The 21,723-nt window shown below is 44.9% G+C and overlaps 1 protein-coding gene across 1 annotated transcript in view; it reads right to left on the bottom strand.

Moving 5' to 3' along the window:
- LOC138676989 (cytosolic purine 5'-nucleotidase-like) overlaps positions 1-20,044 on the bottom strand; it is an 85,501-nt gene extending 65,457 nt beyond the window's left edge. Inside the window, exons 1-6 of the mRNA XM_069766752.1 lie at positions 19,800-20,044; positions 13,904-13,977; positions 13,466-13,583; positions 9,535-9,630; positions 4,707-4,798; positions 684-741 (exon numbers count right to left, since the gene is read on the bottom strand). Of these exons, the coding sequence (XP_069622853.1) occupies positions 684-741; positions 4,707-4,798; positions 9,535-9,630; positions 13,466-13,583; positions 13,904-13,977; positions 19,800-19,921 (560 nt within the window). The 5' untranslated portion in view covers positions 19,922-20,044. The remainder of the gene's footprint in view (positions 1-683; positions 742-4,706; positions 4,799-9,534; positions 9,631-13,465; positions 13,584-13,903; positions 13,978-19,799) is intronic.
- Between the last annotated feature and the right edge of the window lie 1,679 nt (positions 20,045-21,723).

Below are 21,723 nucleotides of genomic sequence, written 5' to 3'. Positions count from 1 at the left end.
GTGCGGAGAGACGTCGAGACGGGACGCTGTGGAGCTGCAAGCAAGAGAGGTGAGTATGGCATTTTTTTTTTTATTGCAGCATTATATATACGGGTGGCACAGCTTTATAAGAGGCATCGATGGGGCACAAATGAACGGTGCAGAGCACTATATGGCAGAGTTTTATAAGGAGCATCTATGGGGCAATAATGAACGGTGCAGAGCATATATGTGGCACAGCTTTATATGGAGCTTCTATGGGGCAATAATGAACGGTGCAGAGCATTATATATGGGGCACAGCTTTATATGGAGCATCTATGGGGCCATAATCAACGGTATGCAGCATTATATGTGGCACAGCTTTATACAGAGCATCTATGGGGCAATAATGAACGGTATGCAGCATTATATGTGGCACAGCTTTATATGGAGCATCTTATGGAGCAATAATGAATGGTATGGAGCATCTATTTTTATTTTTGAAATTCACCGGTAGCTGCTGCATTTTCCACCCTAGGCTTATACTCGAGTCAATAAGTTTCCCAGTTTTTTGCAGCAAAATTAGGGGGTTCGGCTTATACTTGGGTCGGCTTATACTCGAGTATATACGGTAGGTCATTTTCTGATGACGCATTCTCTTTAAAAAATTAAGAAAATAAGGCTTTAAGGAGCCGCAATACAGAGTGGGAAAGAGATACTTACTTGACGTATCGTGGGCAGTCAGTAAAAAAATCCACCAGGCAGGCATATAGATAGGTTTCTATGGAGAGAGGCAGAATCATTTAATCATTTAAATGGCTGGACTAGCCCTGCGCGATGTACACTGTACGATGTGCACAATGACTGACAGTGCGCTCTCTCGACACTAGCTCAGATTAGCAATAACAAGCTGGCAACAGAGCGCACTGTCAGAATACCCAGCACTGGTCAGTGTGAAAACTGCAAGACTGCTAATTTGTTTCTTAAACATTGCGATATGACAAAAAGACAATGTCAAATTAAAAAAAAAAAAGTAACCCAAAAACTTGATTTAAATAATATCTATGTAATAAACACACCAGCGCTTACTGAACCTCAACAATACCCTTAGCAGCTTGACTCAAAACAGGTGGACGCCACCCCTGATGTAAACAATGGTCAAGAAAAAAGGTAGAGACCGCGCATAAGGGAGTGCACTAGAAATAACACACAATGAAAATAGTATGCAATGCCACAGCACATGGAGGCATATGATGAACCCAAAAAATCCCCTTAGACGCTGTGGGCCCTTCTGATCAAATGAATCCTTCTGATCAGTAAACGGCGATACACAAATAGACTGGGCAGAATCACTGATGTAAATTAATACATGACGAGCAACAAAGTAAAATCAAATAGAATAGGATAGACCCCTCGGCATAGATGGTAACCGTACCTGTGACCCCTGTGTTTCACATGGGGGAGCTGTAGATGTGCCGTTAGATGTGGCTATATGATAAGCCGGAGTTCAAGCACCACGGTACCAGGTGCGGAGCTAAGCATGGCGCTGTGAGGTAGAGTGTCCGGCGTCAGGTATATGTATGCGGTGGTAGGTCGGCAAATACCGGAATGCTACCGCACAAGGGCGCTGCAGGGAGGCTGCGTGGAGCCAGGGAAGGCCCCGGCCGGTGGCGTCGTATCCAGGGACGCCGTGAAACACAGGGGTCACAGGTACGGTTACCATCTATGCCGAGGGGTCTATCCTATTCTATTTGATTTTACTTTGTTGCTGGTAATGTATTAATTTACATCAGTGATTCTGCCCAGTCTATTTGTGTATCGCTGTTTACTAATCAGAAGGATTCATTGATCAAAAGGGCCCACAGCGTCTAAGGGGATTTTTTGGGTTCATCATATGCCTCCATGTGCTGTGGCATTGCATACTATTTTCATTGTGTGTTATTTCTAGTGCACTCCCTTATGCGCGGTCTCTACCTTTTTTCTTGTCCATTGATTTAAATAATAGTTTATTTTCTGCCAAAACATTCCCTTTCGGATAATCAGAGAAAGAAAGTGTCAGTACATATTGTTCTGGCAGACATGGTAGCATCTGTACATACAAATAAAAATCAAGAGGATAACCTTATGGTGTCCAACAGTTTTAAGGCCCTGTGAGGGCTAAATAACCTCAGGAGCTAAGGCCACTGCATTCATGGTAGGTGTTGGCAGTGTTATACCTCCGACCGTATCTAGCTGGAATTTAGATAATTTAGGTCAGACCTGGGCAAAGTGCGGCCCATGGGCCACATCCAGCTCTCTGTCTGTTCCAGTCTGGCAGAGACTGCAGAAGGGTTGAAACAGTGCCCACGGGCAGCAACATGCCCTCCCCTGCCTGCTGTCCATCCTTCCGCTGCGTACTGTCAGCATGCAGACAACAGTGATACATTGGTGGAGGATGGGGCCGCCGGCTTCATCTTTCACCAATCAGCGTGTGAGACAGCAGATGCAATGACATAATTTTATCGTGCCTCTGCTGATTAGACAGGGGTGAGTTAAGTATGTGCTTTTTTATGTGTATGGGATATTTGTGTGTATATAGGAGCCTATATGGGCCTCACACTGTATATAGGAGATTATATGGGGTTCACCCTATATACGGAGGCCGCCTTACGCATGCTGTATATTGGAGGCTATATGGGGCTCACACTGTCTATATGGAGAGTATGTGGGGGACTTACACTGTATATAGTGAGGCTATGTGGGCCACATGCTGTATATTAGAGGCTATGTAGGGCACATGCTGTATATCAGAAGCTATGTGGCGCATATGCTGCATATTAGAGGCTATGTGGAGCACATGCTGTATATCAAAGGCTATGTGGGACTCACACTGTTTATATGAAGGCTATGTGGGTGGCTCATACTATATATAGGGAGTCTATGTGGGGGCTCACACTGTATACAGTGAGGCTATGTGGAGCACATGCTGTATAAAAGAGGCTATGTTGGGCACATGCTGTATGTCAGAGGCTATGTGGAGCTCACACTGTATATAGTAGGCTATGTGGGGCTCATGTTGTATATAGGTGGCTACGTGGGGCTCACGTTTCTTGAAGGGAGGCTATGTGGGGCTCACACATTATGTAGGGAGGCAATTTAGGGGCTCACATTGTATATAAGGATGCTATGTGGGCCTCATGCTGTATATAGGAGTCTATGTCGGGGTAACTCCATATATAGGAGACTATGTGGTGCTCACATTGTATATATGGAGGCTATGTGGGGCTCACACTGTATATATGGAGGCTATATGTGGCTCACACTGTATCTATGGAGCTATGTGGGGGGCTCATTCTGTATATAGGTGACCATGAGGGGGTTCATGCTGTATATTGGATGCTATGTGGGGCTCACACTGTATATATGGCGGCTATGTGGGGGACTCAAACTGTATATAGTTAGGCTATGTGGACCACATGCTGTATGTAAGAGGCTATGTGAGGCATATGCTGTATATCAAAGGCTATGTGGGGCACAAATGCTGCATATCAGAGGCTATGTGGGGCACATGCTGTATATCAAAGGCTATGTAGGACTCACATTGTATATGTGAAGGCTATATATATTAAATATAGGGAGGCTATGTAGGGGCTTACACAGTATATCGTGAGGCTATGTGGAGCACATGCTGTATAAAAGAGGCTATGTTGGGCACATGCTGTATGTCAGAGGCTATGTGAGGCTCACACTGTACATAGTGGGCTATGTGGGGCTCATGTTGTATATAGGAGATAATGTGGGGCTCACGTTTCTTGTAAGGAAGCTATGTGGGGCTCACGCTGTATGTAGGGAAGAAATTAGTAATGGGGGCATCTTATAGCCACCTCTTCATTACTAACCCTGCTGGGCTTGATGTCAGCGGACATAAAACAGCTGACATTAACCCCCAAACCATTACCCTTTTTGCCAACACACCAGGGCAAGCGGGAAGAGCCGAGGCTAAGCGACAGAAATGGTAGATCTAATTGATGTGCCATTTCTGGGGAGGCTGAGGGGCTGGTGTTTTTTTATAACCAGTAAAGGCTACCTAATGTAAACCCAACAAGTATTGTTAATACCTTCTCTACTGTTCTTTAACCCTTTATACTATTTTCATTTTGAGCTGTCTACCCCCCGGTTAACTGTTTATCTCCTTGCGAGGAGTATTCCAGTGTTAATTGAAATTGTTAATCCTTGCTCTGCCTCCTGCCCATCACTGCATCCCGCAACCTGTTCACACTCACTGTATATATGGAGTATAGGTAGGGTTTATACTGTGTATAGGGGGGCTATATTGGAGCTCTTACGGTATATAAAGGGCTGTGTGTGAGCACATACAGTATATAGGGGGATTTTAGCATACTTAATTATGCTCAATATTAAGAGATAATATTAATATCAATAATTATAGTTAATATGTCAATATTAATATTGAGCAGAATTAATTCCAGCGTATTGGTTCGGCCTCCACAACAGTCACGATCCCTCATATGGCCCCTCAGGAAAATTAGTTGCTCACCCCAGATGTAGATCAATCACTGACAGTAATTGCACCATTCAAAACTATAACTCGTACCTCAAAGTTATGGCTCTTGGATGAAGGGGCGGGAAAAAAAACAAAGGCACAAAAATGGAAAATGGCTCAAACTTCAAGGGGTTAAAAAGTCAGATTGGAGAAAACACCAGTAGCCTGCATCATGTCCAAGTGACCAGCACACTTTAACTTACCTGACAGGTTGAACAGCGTGTTGAGGATATGATATCTCTTGGTGTCATCTCTCTGGATGAATTTATTGGGGTATTTAATCCAGATCTCAGCCCTGAATAATACAATGGAATGGGGTTGGAACATTTTTTTCCTGACATCTTTTAATTAGATTACATCATGCCCCCTGAGGAAGTAGGACAAAACACGCGTCGGGGTGGTGGGACACGGCACCCAAACTCTCATCCTCTACAATTCAGGCAAGTGCACTAGGGCCTTAGCGCCATCTCCTATAATTATTGGATAAGGCTATCATTTTGCACACTGTTGCTATAAATAAAATGCAAATTAGTGTGTAATAATCATACAATGTGATTTTCCGGTTTTTAGTTTTAGATTCTGTCTCTCACAGTTGAAGTGTACCGATGATAAAATTTACAGACCTCTCCATTCGTTGTAGGTGGGAAAACTTGCAAAATCGTCAGTGTATCGTATACTTAGTACGTGTACAGCACATATTATATCATTGTGTGATTTTGTATAGGATCACAAATAACAGGAGTGCTATGTGTGAGTAGGGACGTGCAGCTTTGTCGCATTGAGTACAATTAAAGGGGTTGTCCGACCTTAGGCTACAAGTCTGCAGTTGCTCTAGGTGAGTTGACTCCATATTACCGTAGACTTGTGACTCCTCACATCGCAGACACTGTGCACTGTGAGTATCTGGCGTAAGGAGCGGGCGGGCATATGACCACAAGTATACGATTTGCATACTTCCGGACACATTCCGACTAGCCCTGTCCTGCCTAGCTCACTACACTTGCATTGAGCGAGGCTGTGCCCATATAGTCGGCATGTGACCGCTTGCAAGCAAATAACATACTGCGGTCAAGTGTCCACCAATGTGTGCATGATGTAATTATTCACAAGTCTGCAGTCACATAGAGTGACTGCAGTATTGTAGCCTGAGGCCAGACAATCCCTTTACGGGCAACATCAGAGCGGTTCCCTTCCTCCCAAAATACAATGGTTAACCTGGTTACCTTTGAAACTGGTCACTGTGTGTATGTATAGGAAATAGGAATAGTCATTACAATCTGTGTGCAACGCTGCACAACATGTTGTTGATATACTGTACTGCTCATAAATGTAAGCAGGCATGGATAAATTGCTTCAAATTAAGAATGTTTTAAAAAAATGTAAGTATTGATAGTTTATTTTTATCAATTAACAAAATGTAATGTGAATGAAAAAAAGAGAAATCTAAACCAAATCATTATTTGGTGTGACCTGACGACACTTTGCTTTCAAAACAGCATTACTTCTTCTAGATACTTGTCACTTGCACACAGGTTGTAAGGGATCTCAGCAGGAGATTGTTCCAAACATCTTGGGGAACTAACCACAGATCTTCTGTCAGTGTCGCTTACGCAAATCCTTCTGTCTCTTCATGTAATCCCAGACAAGAGTGGATGATGAGATCAGGGCTCTGTGAGGCCGGATCACCACTTCCAGAACTCCTTGTGCTTGACCCGGAAGATTGGCTGCATGTTTGGAGTCATTCCCCGCTTCAGTATAAATTTTGAACCAATCAGACGCCTCTCTAATAGTATTGCTTGATGGATAAAACATAAATCCACAGAAGATCTGTGGTTAGCATTCCAAGATGTTTGGAACAACCTTCCTGCCAAGTTCCTTCAAAACTGTGGGCAAGTACAAGTGTACCTAGAAGAACTGATGCATTGATGCTGTTTTAAAAACTGGTCACACCAAATATTGATATGATTTCAATTTCCTTTTTGTTCCATTGGCATTTTAGTAATTGATGAAAAAAAAACAGTTAATGTTTCTACACTTGAAAGCATTCTTACTTTTTTGAAATGGCCACAGTGTGAATGTGCTCTTGCACTTTGCACATTTACCAACTTCTACAGTGGCATGTAAAAGTTTGGGCACCCCTGGTCAAAATTACTGTTATTGTGAACAGTTAAGCAAGTTGAAGATGAAATGATCTCTAAAAGGCCTAAACTTAAAGAAGACACATTTCCTTTGTATTTTTGGCAAAAAAAAAATGCATTGTAATTTTTTTACATTTTAAAAATTACAAGAAGGAAAATGGGCAGATGCAAAAGATTGGGCACCCTTGGAGACTTATGTGCTTAGATAACTTTGACCAAGGTTTCAGACCTTAATTAGGCCAGGTTCACACTGCGTTAATGTGACCCGTTAAACGGACTACGTTACACCGCGGCATAACGCGGTGTAACATAGTCCGTTAATGCCGCCATTACTTTCTATGGCAGATGCATCACTAGCGCACGCCCACAATGGGCGTGCGCTAGCGATGTCCCATCATTGAGTGATGGACCCGAGACGCGGGCTGCAGTGTTTCCGGATCTGTCACTGCTAGCGCAGATGGAGCTAGCAGATGCTCCATCTGCGCTAGTGCTGTGCAAACGGCGGCACTTGCGTTACAGCAGCCCGTTAGCGTATGCGCTGAACGGGCTGCTGCTAACGCAGTGTGAACTTTTAGCCTGGTGGGTTATGGCTTGTTCACTATCATCGTTAGGGAAGGCCAGGGGATGCAAATTTCCCATAAAAACTCAGACTTCTCTAACCTTGTGCCAAAAAAACAGCAGCTGCCTAACTGTAGCACCGACGTCCCTGCACGCTTCCTCCCTTCCCCGGCATGGGCGCCGACTTATTCACTGCTGAGGGCTGCTCGTAGGATTGCTAGAGAAGCAAATCAGAACCGCCACTTGATAGCAAAAGACCTTGAGAAAGATTTAGCAGACTCTTGAGTTGTGGTAAATTGTTCTACTGTTCAGAGACACCTGCACAAATATGGCCTTCATGGAAGAGTCATCAGAAGAAGACCTCTCCTGTGTCCACATTGTAAAATTCAGGGTCAGAAGTATGCAAAAGAACATCTAAAACAAGCCTGATGCATTTTGGAAACAAGTACTGTGGACTGATGAGGTTAAAATAGAACTCTTTGGCCACAATGACCAATGTGTGGAGAAAAAAGGGTACAGAATTTCAGGAAAAGAACATTTTGCCAACAATTAAGCATGGGGGTGGATCAACTATATTGTGGGGTTGTGTTGCAGCCAATGGCACGGGGAATATTTCATGAGTAGAGGGAAAAATGGATTCAATGAAATTTCAACATATTCTTGATGCAATCATAACACCATCTGTAAAATAGCTGAAGTTGAAAAGAGGATGGCTTCTACAAATGGATAATGATCCTAAACACACATCAAAATCCACTATAGACTACCTCAAAAGGTGCAATCTGAATGTTTTACAATGGCCCTCACAGTCCCCTGATCTGAACCTCATTGAAAATCTGTGACTAGACCTCAAAATAGCAGTGCATGCAAGACGACCCAGGAATCTCACAGAACTGGAAGAATTATCCAAGAAAGAATGGATGAAAATCCCGTAAACAAGAATTGGAAGACTCTTGTCTGGCTACAAAAAGCATTTACAAGCTGTGATACTTTCAAAACGTGATGCTACTAGGTACTAACTATGCAAGGTGCTCAAACTTTTGCATCGGACCATTTTTTCTTTTTTTAACATTTAAAATGTAAAAGATGGAAAAAACATATAAAGATATATTTGCCTAAAATACAAAGGAAATGTATAATCTTTAACTTTAGGCCTTTTAGAGATCATTTCAATTTGCTTAACTGTTCACAATAGCAGTAATTTTGACCAGGGGTGCCCAAACTTTTACACTCCACTGCAGTCCAGCTCATTTCATTGGTTTCGCAGCACTATTATTTTAGAGCATTTTTCCCACACCTGCCTAAAACCTTTGCCGAGTGTTGTATAAGCAGCAGAAAATAAATACTTTGAGTTAATAATAATATATACTTTCTAGAAACTGTCAGCAAGTTTTACATCTAGAAGTAGATCTATGACTGTATAAGAGCTTGTCCACCAATAAAAACGATACCTTTTATTGTAGAGATCCGATATGCAAGTCAGGAGAAATGAAAGCATAGAACCCATATGCAAATCAGGCTGGAAGTGCATTAGGGGCGTGTCAGTGACATTGAAAAAAGTAAAACAAGTGCATTGACATGCCCACAGTGCATTTCCAGCCTGATTTGCATGTCTATGCTACATTTCTCCTGACTTTCACATCAGTTCTTGAAATTGAATAAAGTCTGACATTTTGCAAGGGTCCATATACTGTTCCTGCACAGGGGTCCTCTTCTGTCTGCGTCAGCCCCTTACTTGGTCCCGTATAGTTTGCATCGGACCATGTAAAAGCAACTTAATTGACTAATTATCTCGTCGATCATTGTTCATTAGGGGCAAATGTAAGCCGAATATAAACCCAGCTTAAAAAGCAGAGGCGATATGGGGATCCAGGGCTTAGTCCCTCTGTCCGGGGGCCCTGCAGCAATCACCCTGGCTGCCTCTGCGGGATTTATGCCCTCGCTGGGCAGATTTGTTGTCTTGGAACTCTAGGAGCAGGAGATCATAACACAAGAACTGGTATTTGCCAGTGATATTATGGAATAGAGAATATACTTATTAGACTCATCATCACTAATTAGGACGTCGTTTGATATGTACAGTAATTAAGTTGTGGAGTCAGGACGGCTCACAGAGAGGACGAAGTGGAGACTCGGGAGGAATTCTGGCCGGTGGACAATGGATTTATGCATAGAAATATTAAACCCCCGGGGCTCTTCTGACAGAATTTAGGATAGTGACAGCACCCCACAAACATGTCACTCTGGATCCAGACCCTATTTCCGTCCCGTAGATGGGCCGGAGCATGGTCACGCCAGTCACTGGCGTGTTCTTCACAGGCTTCTCTTAACTCACCCTTTTAAGAAGCGGAAACCGTGAGTGCAGACCAGCACGTTGCCATTAGCGTCAACTTTCAGCAAATTTCCATAGAGACTGTCAAACACCAGACCCCTGCCGAAGACACAAGGCGTGAGGATTCAGTAAAATTTGCATATTGTAGACCGATAAAGCAGAGCTGAGCTTTTCACTTAGCATCAGGACCGCCATCAGGACATTACACGATGTATTATGAGGGAAGGGGCGCAGGGGTGGCTGCACCGGATGCAAAATTCTTAAGAATGCAAAAATCTAAAGGGGTTGTCCACTACCCGGACAACTTCTTCTTAAATACTTCACTCCTCAATGTAAAATATAAACACCATTTAGTGGCCTCCCACACCAGCACAGCTACGCCGGCGTCGTGTAACCCAGGGCTCTTTATGCCATGTGAGCCCTGAATCCAGTAAGCGGCTGTGGTGCCCTAACTTACCTCAGATGAACCTTGGATGACTGAGCAAGGTCACTCATGTGGCTTAGGTATGTCACATGAGCCCCGTGTGACCAGGTGCCGACATTGCCAGTGCAGGAGGTGACTAGAAGATGTTTTTATTTCACATTGGGGAATGTAGTATTTAACGAGGCCTTGTCTGAGTAGTGGACAACCCCTTTATTAGGAAAAAAAAGAAAGTAACGGTGTCGCTAGCTCTGAACAATCGGGGCAGTGCCATGTCCCGGATTTCTGCCCCCGTGCCCTGGATCTCTGCCCCCGTGCCCTGGATCTCTGTCCGGGTGATCACCACTTTGAGCTTTATTAACGTCAACACTGATAATGTTGGATGTTGTGGTAGAGCAGGGAGGCTTCCTACAGGCAACGGTTGTTGTACGCCTGCGGCCTACAAGATGTCCGTGTCCTGATGCCAGCAGCACCATGTAATCAGTGTACTGCCCCTGTGCCGGCTCGCTCTGTGGGAAGTAGAGAAGAGCACTCGGTCGCACTGATTAGGTGAGAAGAATATCGATTGGCTGCAGTGCTGCCGACATGATATCAGCGCTGCAGACAATGACAGACTCAGCGCTGGACCAGGGGTAAAACAAACTCCAGCTGGGGACTGGGGTTCTCCAAAACCAGAAAACCCCTTTATTAGGAAAAAAAAAAGAAGAAAGTAACGGTGCTGAGAGCTCTGAAGAATCGGGGCAGTGCCATGTCCTGGATTTCTGCCCCCGTGCCCTAGATCTCTGTCTGGGTGATCACCACTTTGAGCTTTATTGACGTCAACACTGATAATGTTGGATCTTGTGGTAGAGCAGGGAGGCTTCCTACAGGCAACGGTTGTTGTACGCCTGCGGCCTACAAGATGTCGGTGTCCTGATGCCATCAGCGTACTGCACCTGTGCCGGCTCGCTCTGTGGGAAGGAGAGAAGAGCACTCGGCCGCACTGATTAGGTGAGAAGAATATCGATTGGCTGCAGAGCTGCCGACGTGATATCAGCGCTGCAGACAATGACAGACTCAGCGCTGGACCAGGGGTAAATCAAACTCCAGCTGGGGACTGGGGTTCTCCAAAACCAGAAAACCCCTTTAATAGTTCAGTGGGCATTAATGAGGTGCACTCATGGGGTAATTATTACTGGATTATGGGATGGTATTCCTACCTCGCCCCGGGCACTAGCAGCCCCCCGCTACACCACTGTTTAGCACAACGCAATGCCTTATCTATAGTCTGCAGGTGCAGTGGGGGAATGCGACATTCTGATCTGACACCACACAATCTTGCAGAATACAATTGCGGTCACAGGGCAGATAGCGCTTTATCGTCAGTGCACTACAGTGCAGCACTGGACAATGTGTATACGAGAGCATAACACCACGCCGTGCGTGCGGCAGGATAACCATATCAGTTAGAAGCAGATCATGTAAATACACCGTGGAAAAAAATGTGGTGATGTCACACGACAAGGCGATTCCTCCGCTTTCGACACTAGCGGTACAATGTTATTCTATAAGGCAAGAGCTCTGTGAATGGAAACATTTACTATAAATGGTAAACTATACCGCACCACCTGCAGGTCGGATGGGGAACTACACCTATAATGTGAGAAACGTGTGATGGAGATGAACCGCAACTGAAAATTAGTTGTTTTGGCATCACTTCATTTTTTTTGCAAGCTAAATTCAGGCGAAATGAACAATCTCAGAAATGTCTGTAATAAACTACAAGGAAAAACATAATGAAAAATGACACTAAACAAGTCATTAAAAAATAGAATATGCTGTAACGACTCTGTATACAGTATGTCCAATAGAAGTAAATTGAAAATCCCATCTATGCAGTGTGGTAAAAAAAAAAATCTGCGCAGACACTGACCTTTGGAGAAGATTTTATAGGGAATCTGTCACCAGGTTTTTGCTATGTAATTGGAGAGCACCATAATGAAGGTGCAGAGACCCTGATTCCAACGATGTATCACTTACTAAGCTGGGTTTTAATGTTTATATACAGCCAGTGTTTTATCAGCAGGATATTATCACTACAGGAGAACTGGCCTCGTGCCTCCTAGTCCAACCCTACCCCAGCACTGATTAGCAGCTCTCTACCACTATTCAGTGTACACAGAAAGTAACCAATCAGGGGTGTGGGTGGGGTAATACATAGCTCAGCATTTGAGCTTTGCTAGATCTACAACAGATAAAACTGTGATTCTATCACAACTGCTGCACCCAGTACACTAAGTGATACATCATTGGAATCAGGGTCTCTGCCCCTACATCATGCTGCTATCGGATTACATCGCCAAAAAAACTGCTGACAGATTATCTTTAAGGTTGGATTGTATACTGTGTTTTCAAGTAATCTCATGTTACTTATCAGGTTTCTGTGGACATTGTCTATGTACATAATGAGCGGTGAACATATAGGTTGACCTCATGGACGAGACATACCGTATTTTTCGGACTATAAGACGCACCGGGCCATAAGACGCACCCCAAATTTGGGGTGAAAATTGCAGAAAAAAAGATTTTTTTATAAGATAGGGTCCATCTTATTGTCCGAATTTACTGTATCTTACCTGATGGCTGGCAGTGGCAGAACAGGGTCACAGGAGGCATGGTGTCGGCAGAGGTGGGGTGATGCGGTACAGCGTGCACCTGAGCAGGGTCCCTTCCTGCTTAGGTGAGCGACGCCACGGCCTGGTGTTCATAGGGGGGTTGCAGCAGTGGTGTGGCGATGGCACAGGTGCGGGGATGATGAGCGGTATGGCGTGCGCAGGGTCCCTTCCACAGGTGAGGTAACGCATCGACCCGGAATGCAATGTGAGCAGCAGAGCCGGGTTAATCACCGGTTTATCGGTGGCAGCGGCCATCTTCCTGAGGCCGCGCGTGTGCAGATGGAGTGCTCTGCGTCCCGGGGCTTCAGGAAAATGGCTGCGGGAGGCCACGCGTGCACAGATGGAGATCGCGGCGGCAATTTTCCTGAAGCTGAGTTCGCAGATTTAGATCTCGGCTTTAGGAAAATGGCCACCGTGATCTCCATCTGCGCACGCGCGGCCTCCCGCGGCAATTTTCCTGAAGCCCCGGGAAGCAGAGCACTTCATCTGTGCACGCGCGGCCTCAGGAAGATGTCCGCCGCCACCGATAAACCGGTGATTAACCCGGCTCTGCTGCTCACATTGCATTCCGGGCCGCTGCATCACCTCACCTGTGGAAGGGACCCTGCGCACGCTATACCGCTCATCATCCCCGCACCTCTGCCGCCGCACCTCTGCCGCCGCCACCACACCACTGCGGGTAAGCCTGCATTACGACCATAAGACGCACCCCCTATCTTCCCCCCTTTTTTTGGGGGGGGAAAAGTGCGTCTTGTAGTCCGAAAAATACGGTAAGTAAACGTTCTCCTTCCGGAGACAGGCGGATGGTAAGATGGCCGAACCCTTACTCAGCAATTCCAATAAATCAGAAGACACACACCTGGTCGGGAAGTTTGGATCGTACTTATACTCCAGAATTTCATGAGGATATCCAATGGAAACCAGTCTGTCCAGTAGCAGCTCAAAGCCAAGTTCCTCGTAGTCTGGGGACCGATACACTGGGAAAAAAATCAGTGTAAAATAAACACATATAATACATTTCTATGGAATGTGCAGCGATAGTGCCAGTTCAGGTTCCTTTCCCATCTAACAGTCTATGAAAATCGCGCCGCAGTCAGATGCCATCCGAGTGCTGTCATTTTTTTCACAGAAATAGAAACACACATTGTCGATTTTGATATGACAGTCGGATTAAAATCAGACACGTTTCTATGATTTTGCGCAGACCACTCGGAAACCAAACATATAGTCATTGTCATCACCTTTTTCCAGAGATACTCTAACGTTTTACATTTAGGGATAACAAAAAACAACTTACTTGCCAATGTATAATCCATATCAAATCCAAAGCATTTTATTTTCTCCAGGCCCAAACTCCGATTGACAAAAATCCTGCAAGGATATAAGAAAAAACCATAGTGATTCCCAGCAGTGACCCGACATGTATCAGGGTACGTTGTAAAATCAGGCTAATTAATAACAGATATATAATCTAATTTACACAACCTTTATTTTTTGCATACAAGAAAAACATGACCTTTTTTCATCAGTGATCTAAACCCGATTTTCAGATTTTTGGTCCATCTGTCATCCCCGTCCTTCATGTCACAGACTGATTGATTTGAATGGGTAAATTTAATCTGTGACTCTGTGATAAAACGTGAATATGTCTCATTTTTCAATTTTTTTGTCGATACTTGGTCCCTAAAGAACACGGACATATGAACATGCCCAAAGACCAAAATGGGCACAAGTTCTATCCTCCAAAAGACAGATGGGACATGTATGCAAATCACAGGTGTCTTAATGAGGCCTAAATATAATAATAATAATAATAATAATAATCTTTATTTATATAGCACCAACATATTCCGCAGCACTTTACAATTAAGCGGGGACATGTACAGACAATAAATTCAATACAAGGTAAGACAATTTAAACAGTGACGTTAGGAGTGAGGTCCCTGCTCGCAAGCTTACAATCTACAAGGAAATGGGGGGACACAATAGGTGAAAAGTGCTTGTTATTTCAGGTCTGGCAATTATAATAAATAGGGATTTTCATATAAAGCTGCATGATCCGGTCATCAGCCTGTGTGTTTAAGTGCAATAGTCAAGTGTCAAGTGCAGTTACGTGCATGGAGGGTGTGGAGACAGAAGAACAGTAGGGTGCAGATTCACATGCAGATAATATTTGGAAGGAGGGAACAGGGTAAAGTAAAGGTACCGTCACACATAGCGACGCTGCAGCGATACCGACAACGATCCGGATCGCTGCAGCGTCGCTGTTTGGTCGCTGGAGAGCTGTCACACAGACAGCTCTCCAGCGACCAACGATCCCGAGGTCCCCGGTAACCAGGGTAAACATCGGGTAACTAAGCGCAGGGCCGCGCTTAGTAACCCGATGTTTACCCTGGTTACCATCCTAAAAAGTAAAAAAAAACAAACACTACATACTTACCTACCGCTGTCTGTCCTCGGCGCTCTGCTTCTCTGGTCTGGCTGTGAGCGCCGGGCAGCCAGAAAGCAGAGCGGTGACGTCACCGCTCTGCTTTCCGGCTGACCGACGCTCACAGCCAGAGCAGGAGGAGAGCAGAGCACAGCGCTGGAGGACAGACGGCTGTAGGTAAGTATGTAGTGTTTGTTTTTTTACTTTTAGGATGGTAACCAGGGTAAACATCGGGTTACTAAGCGCGGCCCTGCGCTTAGTTACCCGATGTTTACCCTGGTTACCAGCAAAGACATCGCTGAATCGGTGTCACACACGCCGATTCAGCGATGTCTACGGGGAGTCCAGCGACGAAATAAAGTTCTGGACTTTCTTCCCCGACCAGCGATCTCCCAGCAGGGGCCTGATCGCTGCTGCCTGTCACACTGGACGATATCGCTAGCGAGGACGCTGCAACGTCACGGATCGCTAGCGATATCGTCTAGTGTGACAGTACCTTTAGTTTACTGAGTAGTTGATGCGGTAGGCTTGTTTGAAGAGATGGGTTTTCAAAGCGCGCTTGAATAGGTCGGGGCTAGGTATCAGTCTGATCGTCTGGGGAAGTGCATTCCAGAGAGCTGGCGCAGCAGGAGAGAAGTCTTGGAGACGGAGGTGCGAGGTTCGAATTACGGGGGATGCTAGTCTTAGGTCATTTGTAGAACGGAGGGCACGTGTAGGGTGATAGACAGAGATGAGAGAGGAGATATAAGGCGGTGCAGAACTGTGGAGAGCTTTGTGGGTGAGAGAGATGAGTTTATACTGGACCCTGTAGCGAATGGGTAGCCAGTGTAATGACTGGCACAAGATGGAGGCATCGGTGAAGCGGCTGGACAGAAATATGACCCTGGCTGCCGCATTTAAGATGGATTGGAGAGGAGAGGAGAAAGTTTGGAAAGAGGGAGACCGATCAGAAGAGAGTTGCAGTAGTCCAGACGGGAATGAATAAGAGCGACAGTAAAGGCCCCGTCACACTAAGCGACGCTAAAGCGATCCCGACAACGATACGACCTGTCAGGGATCGTTGCTCCGTCGCTATGTGGTCGCTGGTGAGATGTCAAACAGTGAGATCTTCCCAACGACGCAGCAGCGATGCGGGGACCTGTAGCGACCTGTACAATGATGTTGTTGGTCATTGTGACCCTGTCACATGGCAGCTATTTTGACGATTCAGACCTCGATGAGGGACGTCCTGGTCACACAGGCGTGCATTTGCGTTGCCTTTTCCGCGCCCATTCAGTTCCGATTGGTGGTCGCTACTGCGTTCTGATTGGCTGCCTGAGGCGACACAATAGCCCTTCCGTCCTTTCTCTCCGATTGGTGGTCGCTACTGCGTTCTGATTGGCGGTCATGCCTTCAACAGAAAAATGAAAACGCATTTGAGACCCCAAACGATACCTACCGTGCACAAAGTATAGGTGTCTGAAGAACCGTTGAAGAATAGATAAATTGAAGAGGAGTCGCAGGCCGGAGAACTCTACAACGATCTGCAAACCACCACGTGGTCAGGAACAAAGGATGGAAGCGCTACTATGTCGCCTTCTGTTGAAGGCATGACCGCCAATCAGAACGCAGTAGCGACCACCAATCGGAGTGGAGGGGTGGGGAAAAGGCAACGCAAATGCACGCCTATGTGTCGGTGTCTGAGACGTCAACGAGGTCGTTGGTAAGGTGTCAAACACAGCGATGTGTGCTACCCAGTGGGACCTCAACGATCAAAAAAAGGTCCAGGCCATTCCGTCACGACCAGCGATCTCACAGCAGGGGCCTGGTCGCTGCTACGTGTCACACATAGCGAGATCGCTACTGAGGTCGCTGTTGCATCACAAAACTTGTGACTCAGCAGCAATCTCGCTAGCGATCTCGCTTTGTGTGACGGGGGCTTAAGAGTCTTAGCAGTTTCAAAGGTGAGAAAAGGTCGGATTCTGGAAATGTTTTTAAGATGCAGGTGACAGGAGCGAGTGAGTATCACTAATATCACTAAGAATGCTGTGCTGCGGCTACATGTCAGCGCAATACAGGTGAATGGAATCACATTGTGACCCCCTAGGTTACCTTTGATCCACTGTTTGGCTAGGGGGCAGCAGGAGAAAGCCAAGCACAGCGTTCTGCTATTTCTCACAGTCCCATAGACAATGAATGAAACAGTGGGAGCCATGTTTAACCTCTGCTCCAGTCACATGAGGTTCTGCACAGCCTCGTTCTTGAGGACACAGGAGATCCCAGCAATCAAACCCTCAGTGATCAGCAGTGGCATAACTAGGGTCTGATGGGCCCAAGTGCAGGTTTTTAATTGGAGCCCCCCTAATTCTGCTTAAATTATACATATATGTACAGTATACTCTATATTTACTGTATATATATATATATATATATATATATATATATATATATATATATATATATATAAATTATCCTTCCCTATCCTGGTATATATATCCCCCATTATGAAACGGTTCTTTAATGTATAGAAGAAAATAAACAATTACACTTACCCGGGGTGTACATAGAAGTCATGGGGCACCATAGAAGTATAATGCATCAATTGCCCTCCATATAATATACTGCACAGCCCATAGTCATCCATGTAGTATAATGCACAGCCCATAGTCATCCATAAAGTATAATACACAGCCCGTAGTCATCCATAAAGTATAATGCACAGCCCATAGTCCTCTATAAAGTATAATGCACAGCCCATAGTCCTCTATAAAGTATAATGCACAGCCCATAGTCCTCTATAAAGTATAATGCACAGCCCATAGTCCTCTATAAAGTATAATGCACAGCCCATAGTCATTCATAAAGTATAATATACTGCCTATAGTCATCCATAAAGTATTAAGCACAGCCATTAATCATCCATGTAGTATAGTGCACCCCAATAGTCATCCATATAGTATAATGCACAGCCCATAGTCATCCATATAGTATAATTCACAGCCAATAATCATCCATAAAGTATAATGCACAGCCCATAGTCATCCATATAGTATAATTCTCAGCCAATAATCATCCATATAGTATAATTCACAGCCAATAATCATCCATAAAGTATAATGCACAGCCCATAGTCATCCATAAAGAATAGGAGCGCACGACGTCACTACCATGATCCCCGTCACATTGACTGGCAGCGTGCATTGTCGCGCATGAACCCAATGGGTCTGTGAGGTGCAATACACTTCAACTTGATATCCGTCCAAGGACAAACATCCAATTGAAGTTTCCGTTGGAGTTGGAGCACTCCTGACCTACCGGGTCCTGTCGCAATGGTGACCGCTGTGACCACGGTTGTTACACCCCTGGTAATCAGAATATATCCCATGAATAGGTGGCATCTTAAACTTTTGGGGAAAAAAACTTTAAGATTTACTTTTGCTTATTCCAGAAATGAAGATAACCAATTGATCTGACCAGAGGACAAATTAGAAAAGTCTGAAAACAACCTCTTGGGCTAATCCAAGCAAATCACTTCTAGCTGTTGAATTGGATCCATACACAACGCTGTGGGGAATTTTGGTCATAATGTACAACCTGCATCTGATTTTGATTGGATCACCTGAGCCCAATACATACAAAAGCCATTGTCCATCACTGTACCGATGGAGGACCACTAGATGGTCAGGATCAGGCAGCTAACTAATGCATGGAGATGTGCTGACTTCAACATGCCCCATACTTTACTCTCCTCGAACAAAAGAAACTACCATGGGAAGCGGTGTGTTCCTTTGTCCCCATCGCTCAGCCGGGCTGCAGAACAAGCATTCAGCCAATATTCAACATATTGAAGATACATGGAAAATCTAGAGTTTTCTGAAGATTAATCTTCAGGAGCGCACCTCTCCCCTGCCTCCCGGATTCCTGATTGTCTGGGGATAGTGCGCTCCTGATGACTGAACTTTGCCTCCGCAGCATCGGAGCTCCAGCTTCTGAGCAGCATTTGTAAGCGCTATAGTAGAGAGTATGTAAGTGCTGCTCTCCTTACCTAAAAGATCGGCCACTTCTGATGGAAGCAGGGGCCGGTGACCTAGGCAAAGAGCAGTAAACCATAGAAATTAAAAATCCCTTGCTGAGTACATCTCCATGGTGGCTCAATTCAAAGGCTACTAATCCAGCTGGAAAGATGCAATCACTTGGAAATAGTTTCCAAATCATCTACGTAAGTCTATTTCCCATTGACATCTACATTTGCTGATGTTAACAAATATTTTTTGACCATCACTTTAATGTTCCCAGCACCCTATCTACCGAACAGGTGTGTTATTTCTAGGAATGATGTGCGGTAAGATGCTAGACACCTCCATTACTCCTCCCTGGGGAAACAAAAAATCCGACAGGTATAAATCTTATGGTTATTCTTTCCCCAAGAGGGAAATATCATGATGGTACCCTTTGGAGATCGAGGGGTTCACCTTTATGAGATTCCCTTTAAAGTGGTCAAAATACAAAATTTCATCCAGCTAGCTCATGGCACTGGAAGACTATAGATTTCCCATTGAGATCAATGAAAATTATGAGTATCTATAAATTTCAACTATGATGATGGCTAGTAACCAAAATATACCATTTTGTCATACCGGAAATTCGGCTATTCCTGTGCCCACTCATTGGGCAGATTGGCTAAAATATTGTCATATCGATGGTCATTTTAGAAACATTGGAAACTGATGACAGAAGAAGACTTGGTCCATCTTGTCCTCAGTAATAGGAACACATTGTCACTCACCTATGATGGTAATCCTTCAGCTTCCGTAAATCCATACCACTGGTGTTGGCGGAGCTGAGACAGTGGTCATGCAGCTGGCGCCCATCGGTCCCCAGGTTATGCTCCTTACTGATGCTCCCCATGGCCAATCTTCTCTCTGTGCCAGCTGAACGTTCGGTGCTGTTCTCACTGTGCTCTCAGTACCATGTCAGTAAAGCTAAACACCCAAGTCCAAGGGTCTATCTTATGCTGCAGATCATGTTATCAGAAGGGGACAGCCGCTGCCTCATCCCTCCCACCTACTCCTGTTCCAGCGGCCCCCTCCTCTCTCCAATCCCTCCGGTTCCCAATTCCCCAGCACAGTCTGTCACATACACAACTTGTCTGCTTATCTACGTTTCTCACATTTCATCTATCTCACCGTCTCACATAGTCCTTTATTTTTGTCACACATCTCCTTCCTCTTAGGTGTGCCTCTACATTATTGATATAGTACCTATTGTGATGGCCTACACCTCCCAAATGACCAGTTATCCCATATACAGTGCCTTGCGAAAGTATTTGGCTCCCTGGAACTTTCCAACCTTTTCCCACATATCATGCTTCACACATAAAGATACCAAATGTAAATTTTTGGTGGCGAAGAATCAACAACAAGTGGAACACAATTGTGAAGTTCAACGAAATTTATTGGTTATTTTAAATTTTTGTGGAAATTCAAAAACTGAAAAGTGGGGCGTGCAATATTATTCGGCCCCTTTAACTTAATACTTGGGGTATGTCGCTATCAGTTTTGTACATCGAGAGACTGAAATTCTTGCTCAATCTTCCTTGACAAACAGCTCGAGCTCAGTGAGGTTTGATGGAGATCGTTTGTGAACAGCAGTTTTCAGCTCTTCCCACAGATTCTCGATTGGATTGAGGTCTGGACTCTGACTTGGCCATTCTAACACCTGGATACGTTTATTTGTGAACCATTCCATTGTAGGTTTTGCTTTATGTTTGGGATCATTGTCTTGTTGGAAGACAAATCTCTGTCCCAGTCTCAGGTCTTTTGCAGACTCTAACAGGTTTTCTTCAATAATGGTCCTGTATTTGGCTCCATCCATCTTCCCATCAATTTTAACCATCTTCCCTGTCCTTGCTGAAGAAAAGCAGGCCCAAAACATGATGCTGCCACCACCATGTTTGACAGTGGGGATGGTGTGTGTTCAGGGTGATGATCTGTGTTGCCTTTACGCCAAACATATCGTTTGGCATTGTTGCCAAAAAGTTCCATTTTGGTTTCATCTGACCAGAGCACCTTCTTCCACATGTTTGGTGTGTCTCCCAGGTGGCTTGTTGCAAACTTTAAATAACACTTTTTATGGATATCTTTGAGAAATGGCTTTCTTCTTGCCACTCTTCCATAAAGGCCAGATTTGTGCAGTGTACGACTGATTGTTGTCCTATGGACAAACTGTCCCACCTCAGCTGTAGATCTCTGCAGTTCATCCAGAGTGATCATGGGCCTCTTGGCTGCATCTTAGATCAGTCTTCTCCTTGTTTAAGATAAAAGTTTAGAGGGACGGCTGGGTCTTGGTAGATTTTCAGTGGTATGATACTCCTTCCATTTCAATATGATCGCTTGCACAGTGCTCCTTGGGATGTTTAAGGTTTTGGAAATCATTTGTATCCAAATCCGGCTTTAAACTTCTCCTGTTATGATCTGGTGGTTTAGGAGCAACATGGAACGAGCTCTGAAGGAAGTGGTAACTGTACTGACCGCAGTCCCTAAGCTCAACACAACACTAGAAGTAGCCGTGGGATGCTCCTAACACTCCCTAGGCACCTCGTCACAGCCTGAGAACTAACTACCCCTAAAGATAGAAACAGGAAAGCTATCTTGCCTCAGAGAAAATCCCCAAAGGATAGATAGCCCCCCACATATAATGACTGTGAGTGC

The sequence above is a fragment of the Ranitomeya imitator genome, chromosome 4 (genome assembly GCF_032444005.1).
Source record: "Ranitomeya imitator isolate aRanImi1 chromosome 4, aRanImi1.pri, whole genome shotgun sequence".
In the NCBI taxonomy this organism is placed as follows: Eukaryota; Metazoa; Chordata; class Amphibia; order Anura; family Dendrobatidae; genus Ranitomeya; species Ranitomeya imitator.
This window is presented reverse-complemented; position numbering and strand designations above follow the sequence as displayed.